General features: G+C 42.3%; 1 protein-coding gene across 1 annotated transcript; it reads left to right on the forward strand.

Annotated features, from left to right (window-relative positions):
* Nucleotides 1-929: 929 nt before the first annotated feature.
* LOC123082772 (receptor-like protein EIX1) lies at nucleotides 930-3,664 on the forward strand. Its single transcript, XM_044505023.1, has one exon. It carries the CDS (start codon nucleotides 1,160-1,162, stop codon nucleotides 3,428-3,430), a length of 2,271 nt encoding a protein of 756 aa, XP_044360958.1. The 5' UTR covers nucleotides 930-1,159; the 3' UTR covers nucleotides 3,431-3,664.
* Nucleotides 3,665-9,148: the final 5,484 nt, after the last annotated feature.

The raw sequence follows: 9,148 nt of genomic DNA on the forward strand, positions 1-9,148 counted from the left end.
GAAGGTGGCGCCGCCTCGCCGTCCGGGGCCGCCACCCCGGCGTCCAGGGTCCTTCGCCAAGGGACGAAGCGACGGGGAGCCTCGCCGCCACCTTCATCGGCAGCCTCCTAGGTTGGCGTACCTCTGGCGGCGGCAAGGGGAGGGGGGGCTGGAGGGGGTGGCGGCGCCGGGGGAAACCCTAGTCGCCCCCGAGTCGCCCAAGGGGGACGACGCGGGAGCCGCGGGGGGGGGGGGGGGGGGTGTTGAAATCCGTAGACAGTAGTTTGTCAATAGCGTAGATCCCTGCTACTTCTTTCTTGGAAAAATCAGAGGGGGTCTTCATCAGCATGGACATTGTGTGGTCTCTACAATATTCAACAACGACATTGTCATGGAAGCCACTGGTGCTCAAGTTTACACACAAGTCGTGCAACCTGTAAGCACGTCGTGTGGCAGTTAAGCATGGCACAGTATTCAGCAGCCATGGCACAAAATCACAGAGACATATAGAAGCCTCTACTGGTGTTGGCCAGGACGAGGGAACCCCATCCTTTTGTTTTGTTTAATTTCTTGTAGTATTAGCCTAACACACGGATGGTATTTAGTTCTGGATTTCTCTCACCCTCACTCCTGACTCCTGACAGTGATGTGCAGTTAACTATATGCATACTCTTCTCCACCAATCCAGGCAGCTGGCCAATTTTGTCAATTCATGTTTCAGTCGCTTTGAATTCTAATCCTGGAAGTCATCATCCGCGTGCTATCCCACATCCACATCTAAGAAGCTATAAATAGCATAGGCCCCTGCTAGTCCTAAGAAGGAAAAATCAGAGGGGTCTTCATCTGCATGGACATTGTGTGGTCTACAATATTGACCTGCAACATAATACTGTCATGGAAATCCCTGCTGCTCAAGTTTACACGCAAGTCATGCAACTGTACATTGAAAGACAATCGCCAACTCATACCAACTGTACATTGAAGACAATCGCCACTCATATCACTGTAAGCACATAATGGTGGCAGTTGAGCATGCCACAAAATTCAACAGCCATGGCACCAAGAGTTGAGTCTATTATTTCGTTGTGAGGTGACACCAAGAGGTGGATACCATAAATATCATGCATACCATTGGGTATCCTGCACCAAGATCGAACACACATCCATCCCAAAAGCACCCATGGGCACAATTCAACTCTCCTGCATCCAGATAGCCATAGGCTTGCTCTTCCTCACTCAAGCCAAGAGCACCAAAGAGGAGACATCTGCCCATCGAAACTATACCATCACCAGCTGTATTTCGGACGAGAGGTCTGCCCTTGTCACCTTCAGGGCAGGCCTCTCAGACACTGCAAACCGTCTTTCATCATGGAAGGGCGGTGACTGCTGCCAATGGAAGGGCGTCCACTGCAGCAACATTACCGGCCGTGTCATCAGGCTCGATCTCCATGGACCAGGTTGCCACAACAGCATTGTGCAGGTGCTTGGAGGTAACATAAGCTCCTCGCTGCTTGGTTTACAACACCTACAGTATCTCGACCTCAGCTGCAACAGGTTCGAGTTGCAGATACCAGAGTTCTTAGGCTCCCTCTACAACTTGAAATATATAGACCTATCAAATTCATACTTCGTTGGAAGGGTACCCCCACAGCTTGGTAATCTCTCCAACCTGCGTTACTTCAGTCTTGATTCCACTCTTGGTGACACATACTCCAGGGATATCACGTGGTTGTCCCGGTTAACTTCCCTTCAACACCTAGACATGACATTTGTAAACCTTAGTACAATTGCTCATTGGCTTCCGGTTGTGAACATGCTTCCATTTCTAAAAATTCTCCGTCTTGGATATTGCGATCTTACAAGCAGCCCTGATTCTCTTCAGTTTTCAAATCTGACATCTCTTGAAATACTTGACCTTCCGGCCAATGACTTCCTCAAACGTAGCACGCCAAACTGGTTTTGGGGTTTAACTAGACTTAAGTATCTAGATATATCAGCGAGTGGTCTCCATGGGCCGTTTCCCGACGAGATAGGTAATATGACCTCCATGGTTAGACTTGATTTATCAAGCAATGACCTGGTGGGCATGGTACCAACTAGCATGAAGAATCTTTGTAACTTGGAAGAGTTGTTTCTGTTTGAAAACAACATCAATGGGTGCATAGCAGAATTCTTCCAACGCTTACCTAGTTGTTCATGGAATAAGTTACAAACATTGGATCTACCTTTTACCAATCTGACTGGAAGTCTGCCAACTACGCCAGTACCCTTAAGCAACCTGACAATCCTTGATCTAAGCTGTAACAAGCTCACAGGCCCCCTGCCGTTGTGGATAGGAGAGCTCACAAAGCTAAAATCATTGTACCTTGGCTCCAACAACCTGGATGGGGTCATACATGAAGGTCATTTATCGCGTCTAGACATGCTAGACGTGTTGACATTGTCTGACAACTCCATAGCCATCGTAGTCAGCCCAGCTTGGGTTCCTGCCTTCAATCTAACAACACTTGAACTTCGATCCTGCCAGCTAGGGGCCAAGTTTCCAATGTGGCTTAGATGGCAAAGACAACTATATAGTCTCGATATATCAAACACAAGTATATCTGACATGTTGCCAGATTGGTTTTGGGTTTCAACTTCCTCAGTATTTTATATCAATATCCGAGATAATAAGATCAGAGGAGTCCTCCCATCAACAATGGAATTTATGAGAGGAATAGCAATGGATTTTAGTTCTAATCAGATCACTGGTCCAATTCCTAAGCTTCCTACAAATCTATCCAACCTAGATATCAGTAGGAACAATTTAGTAGGACCATTGCCATTAGACTTTGGAGCGTCGGGACTTCAAACACTTGTTCTGTTTGACAATTGTATCTCAGGAAACATACCATATTCTCTGTTCAAATTGCAATCACTCAGTCTGTTAGACATATCAGGAAACAATCTAACTGGGTCAGTTCCAGATTGCCTAGACAATGAATCCACAACAAACACAACTAGTCTGAGTATTCGTAACCTAAGCTTGAGAAACAACCACCTCTCTGGTGAATTTCCTTCATTTCTCCAAAGCTGCAACCTACTCATCTTTCTTGATCTTTCAAATAATCATTTCTTTGGGACTTTGCCAACATGGATTGGGCAGAAATTGACGTCGTTGGCATTCTTACGTCTGCGATCAAATATGTTTTATGGCCACATTCCAGTGGAGCTTATGAAGATCAGTAATCTTCAGTATTTGGACCTTGCCTACAACAATATAACTGGGAGCATACCAACATCCATTGTTAACTTCAAAGGGATGATACTAATGGGAGATGACGATGCTGGATATGAAGAAGCATTTGGCCATGGTTTGGCAATCGGTGATAATGAATTGGTGGACTACAGTGAGAGTACTCACAAAGGGTCAAGAGAGATTATATACAGGAGAAATCATATTTTATGGTGAATCTTCATTTATCCTCAAATAATCTTGTTGGAGATATTCCTGAAGAAATTGGCAGTCTTGTCGCATTGAAGAGCCTGAACTTATCATGGAATGCGTTCGGTGGAAAAATTCCTGAGAAGATTGTTGCCTTGGTGCAAGTGGAGTCACTCGATCTATCACACAATAAGTTGTCTGGTAGAATACCTACAAGCTTATCGGCCCTCACATCATTGAGTCGCCTGAACTTATCATGGAATGCGTTCAGAGGAAAAATTCCTGAGAAGATTGTTGCCTTGGTACAAGTGGAGTCACTCGATCTATCACACAATAAGTTGTCTGGTAGAATCCCTACAAGCTTATCATGGAATGCGTTCAGAGGAAAAATTCTTCGTCACTCGATCTATCACACAATAAGTTGTCTGGTAGAATCCCTACAAGCTTATCGGCCCTCACATCATTGAGTCGCCTGAACATGTCTTACAACAATCTGACAGGAGAGGTGCCCTCCGGAAATCAGTTATAAACACTCGAGGATCCGGCATACATATATGTCGGCAACCCAGGCCTTTGCGGCCCTCTTCTCCTGTAGAAATGTCCAGGACAAGTCGAGGACCCAATCGGATTTCTGTGCTAGGCGCTGTGACCTGGGCTTCCTTGACAAGAAAATCTGCACTTTCATATGTACTAGTAGAACATATACGGGAGCTCCTATGTGCCGCTCTCTGCGGCAGACTGTCGACGTAACGCACAGGCAAATCTGTCGACTAGGCCGGCCCATCTCACTCGCGAACAGTAGATCACGCTGAAATAAAAAAGGATGCATTGCCACGATTCGAACGCTAGACCCGCGGCTTCCGAGCATACGATTAAAACCAGTTGAGCTAGCTAGCTTTCTTGATTCCAGAAAAGCGCAAAACCTTATAAGAAACTCAAACGCCGATCCGAACGTTTTCAAAAATTCAAACGCAAAACTTTTTTTTCAAAAACAAAACGTGAATGTTTTATCAAATGCGAACATCTTTATTTTTTTTGCAAATTCTGAGCAAACTCAAACATTTTTCAACATGCAAACAAATTTTGGAGACCCAAACATTTTTCTAAACGGGAACATGTTTTAAATTACCCCAAAAAACTGAACAGGAACAATTTTTCAAATTCCAAAACAAAGTTTGGAAACACGAACAACTTTTGCACGCGAACATTTTTTGAAACTCCAGAACAAATTTGGAGACACGAACATTTTTTGAAATTTGCAAACAATTTTGGAAACTCTCGAACAAAACTTGGAAATATTAACATTTTTTGAAATTTGCAAACAAATTTTGAAACAGGAACATTTTTCAAACTACCAAAGAAATTTTGAAAACATGAACATTTTTTGAAAATTTGCGAACAATTTTGAAAATGCAAACATTTTCTTGAATCCCAAATAATTTTTGAGAAGTTGTGAAATTTTGAACAGGCACATAAAGAAAAAGAAGAAGAAGAAAAAAGAATAAATACAGAAAACAAAAAAAATTATAGGAAACTGAAAACCAGTCAAAAACAAAAAAAAATGGTTCAGGAACCTTCTAGAAGGTTCCCAAAACCAATAAAGACCAGGGCTCTACCTTCCAGAAGGTTCACAAAACCGATGCAAATCTACACGTTAGCTATCTCTGATGGGCCGGCCCAGTGTTAGGTTAGGTGTTATCGCTGTGTGCGTTAGGTCGACAGTTTGACGCATATACGGTGTATGGTTCGTATAATTCCCGTCACACAACACTCCCTCATGGGCTCAGCCCGTTTAGCTTTTTTTTTTGTTTTAAGCTTCAAATAATTAGATGTCATACGTGTGATTCGAACTGCAGCCCTCATGCACCATGCGTGAGTGCGCTAACCAGCTGGGATAGCTAATGCGACTTGCTTACTAACCTTGTTTTAAACTTCTTGTCCGAGACAGATAACGCTAAGGAAAATATGCACCAACTCTTTGGTTTTACTTTGTTTTATTTATTTTCTTCACGGTTTTTTAGTTTTCTTTTTTGTTCATAAAATACAAATATTCAAATTTTAGAAAATTGCACAGAATTTTTGAAAAAATATTCATGTCTTTCAAACTTGCTCAGAATTTCAAAAAACAAACATTTTTTAAAATGAGCGAACAAAATTTTGAAACACGTATTTAAAAAAACAGTAACAAATTCGGAATTAAAAAAATCAGAAAACACGAACAAAATTTGAATTCTGGAAATTTTGAATTTATAAGAAATAGAAATAATAAACAAAAAAATGAAAAGTCAAAGAAAACGAAAATGGAAAAGAAGAAACAGAAATAACGTGGTTCACGACCTCTGACAAGGTTCCCAAAGCCAGGAAAAAAATGGCTGGGAAGCAGAGATTCCTAAATCCGAGAACATATTGTTTTCAGTTTTATCCCTTTGTAGTTATTTTATGTTTACAATTCAAAATAACAATTTTAAATACCTATTCAAATTATTATTTTAAATACTTTTTTCCTTCAAACATACCATGGATGTCTATGATGGGCAATGCCCACTGGCTGGCAAAAGTTTGAATCATTTCAAGAATGTCCAAAAATATCATGTTCAATGTATGATGTCTGGGTAGGCCAGAAAGTTCAGTTTGAGAGCATGTTGTTTCTTGAAATCCCTCAAAAAGGGCGATAAATGGTCGAACGTGTGACAACTTACATACACTGTAGACAATGGCTCAAGCTTAGCATGAATACCTAGCATGGGCATGCCCATCTGCATGCAAAAATTTGGGTCATTTCAAGGATGTCCACAAAAGACTCTGGTTTTCCTTTTCAATCAGGCTGGTTTTTTCTATAATTTTGTTTATGCTTTTGTTTTCTTGTTTCTTGTTTCTGTTTTTGTTTCTGTTTCTTTTATTGATTTTGAAAAAAGTTCATCAAAAATTTTAAAAAAGTTCATCGATTTAGAAGAAAAGCTCATTGATTTGGAAAAGAAGTTCACAGATTTGAAAAAAGTTCATTTTCTTAGAAACAAAGTTCATCATTTATATAAATTTAATTTTAAAAAATCGCCTACTTTTGAAATAATTCACAAATTTGTGAAAACAGGAACAATTTTTGAAAAAAAGGAGTTCACCAATTTGGAAAAAAAAAATCAAATTTTAAATTTTGTCATCTTTTTGAAAAAATAAATCATGAAAATTAAAAAGTTCACGCATTTAAGAAAGAAAAAGGAAACAAAAAAGAAAAGGGAAAAACTAACAGAAAATATTGCGCTTTTCCAGTGTTCTATTTTAAGTCTAAAAAACTTTCTTAACACCTGAAGTCTGATCGTCCGGTTGGACAGTGCGGCTGCGCTAATAGGTGAGGGACCTGGGTTCGAGTCGTACAGCAAGCAACTTTTTTGCGGTTTCCAAAAAAAGGATGAATGGGCTGAATAGGCCAGCCCAGCGGGGTGTACCGAAGAAGAAGTGAATAATCAAAAGGATCAGCCTGGAGAACAGTATTTCTAGCTTATTTCTCGAGGCAAGTCTACAAGGAGGTTGTCCCCGTTGGAAAACCCACACCCAACTTCACTTTTTGCCTGCGATGAATCTTGCCTATGTCACTATTCAACATCTGCACGGAAGACATATAATTCTAAAGAAACCCAATCTAGTGTAATGCCTCACTTTGCCAAGAACAACATCATTTCGGTGATGTCAAGTATGCCACCACATGAACATCAATTTTGTGTGCATGTCTTCATTCATCTTGTCAAGCACAATAAGAACATAGTCTTTCCTGAAGTAATTTAACTCGTTATCCCATGGGATGCCCAAAACATCTTGCAAGCCCATATCGCAAATCCCCAACAAACGTACACCACATTACCGCATGAAAGATGTGTTTTAGTTCGGCACCGCAAACATTGCAAATTGGTGATAGAGTTGGTATCCACTTGCATCGATTAGTGTGTATCAGAAGGGATACATTGGCTAGCTTGCACGCAAAAACATGAACCTTCAGGGGCACTAGGTGAAGGAAATATGCCCTAGAGGCAATAATAAAGTTATTATTTATTTCCTTATATCATGATAAATGTTTATTATTCATGCTAGAATTGTATTAACGGGAAACATAATACATGTGTGAATACATAAACAAACAGAGTGTCACTAGTATGCCTCTACTTGACTAGCTCGTTAATCAAAGATGGTTATGTTTCCTAACCATGAACAAAGTGTTGTTATTTGATTAACGAGGTCACATCATTAGTTGAATGATCTGATTGACATGACCCATTCCATTAGCTTAGCACCCGATCGTTTAGTATGTTGCTATTGCTTTCTTCATGACTTATACATGTTCCTATGACTATGAGATTATGCAACTCCCGTTTACCGGACGAACACTTTGTGTGCTACCAAACATCACAACATAACTGGGTCATTATAAAGGAGCTCTACAGGTGTCTCCAAAGGTAGATGTTGGGTTGGCGTATTTCGAGATTAGGATTTGTCACTCCGATTGTCGGAGAGGTATCTCTGGGCCCTCTCGGTAATGCACATCACATAAGCCTTGCAAGCATTGCAACTAATGAGTTAGTTGCGGGATGATGTATTACAGAACGAGTAAAGAGACTTGCCGGTAACGAGATTGAACTAGGTATTGGATACCGACGATCGAATCTCGGGCAAGTAACATACCGATGACAAAGGGAACAACGTATGTTGTTATGCGGTCTGACCGATAAAGATCTTCGTAGAATATGTAGGAGCCAATATGGGCATCCAGGTCCCGCTATTGGTTATTGACCGGAGACGTGTCTCGGTCATGTCTACATTGTTCTCGAACCGTAGGGTCCGCACGCTTAACGTTACGATGACAGTTATTATGAGTTTATGCATTTTGATGTACCGAAGATTGTTCGGAGTCCCGGATATGATCATGGACATGACGAGGAGTCTCGAAATGGTCGAGACATAAAGATTGATATATTGGAAGCCTATGTTTGGATATGGAAGTGTTCCGGGTGAAATCGGGATTTTACCGGAGTACCGGGAGGTTACCGGAACCCCCCGGGAATTATATGGGCCTTAGTGGGCTTTAGTGGAAAGGAGAAAGGGGCAGCCCAAGGTGGCCGCGCGCCTCCCCCCTCCCCTAGTCCTATTAGGACAAGGAGAGGTGGCCGGCCCCCTCTCTCTCTTTCCCCCCTCGAGGAATCCTATTCCAACTAGGATTAGGGGGGAATCCTACTCCCAGAGGGAGTAGGACTCCCTTGGCGCGCCCTCCTTGGCCGGCCGCCCCCTCCCCCTTGGCTCCTTTATATACGGAGGCAGGGGGGCACCCTAGGACACACAAGTTGATCCTTGAGATCGTTCCTTAGCCGTGTGCGGTGCCCCCTGCCACCATATTCCACCTCGATCATATTGTAGCGGTGCTTAGGCGAAGCCCTGCGATGGTAGAACATCAAGATCGTCATCAAGATCGAAGCCCTACGGAACTCCTCCCCGACGATTTGCTGGATCGGAGCCCGGGGATCATCATCGAGCTATACGTGTGCTAAGAATTCAGAGGTGCCGGAGTAACGGTGCTTGGATCGGTCGGATCAGGAAGACGTACGACTACTTCCTCTATGTTGCGTCAACGCTTCCGCAGTCGGTCTGTGTGGGTACGTAGACAACACTCTCCCCTCTCGTTGCTATGCATCACCATGATCTTGCGTGTGCGTAGGAATTTTTTTGAAATTACTGCGTTCCCCAACAGTGGCATCCGAGCCT

This window comes from Triticum aestivum, chromosome 4A (genome assembly GCF_018294505.1).
Source record: "Triticum aestivum cultivar Chinese Spring chromosome 4A, IWGSC CS RefSeq v2.1, whole genome shotgun sequence".
Taxonomy (NCBI): Eukaryota; Viridiplantae; Streptophyta; class Magnoliopsida; order Poales; family Poaceae; genus Triticum; species Triticum aestivum.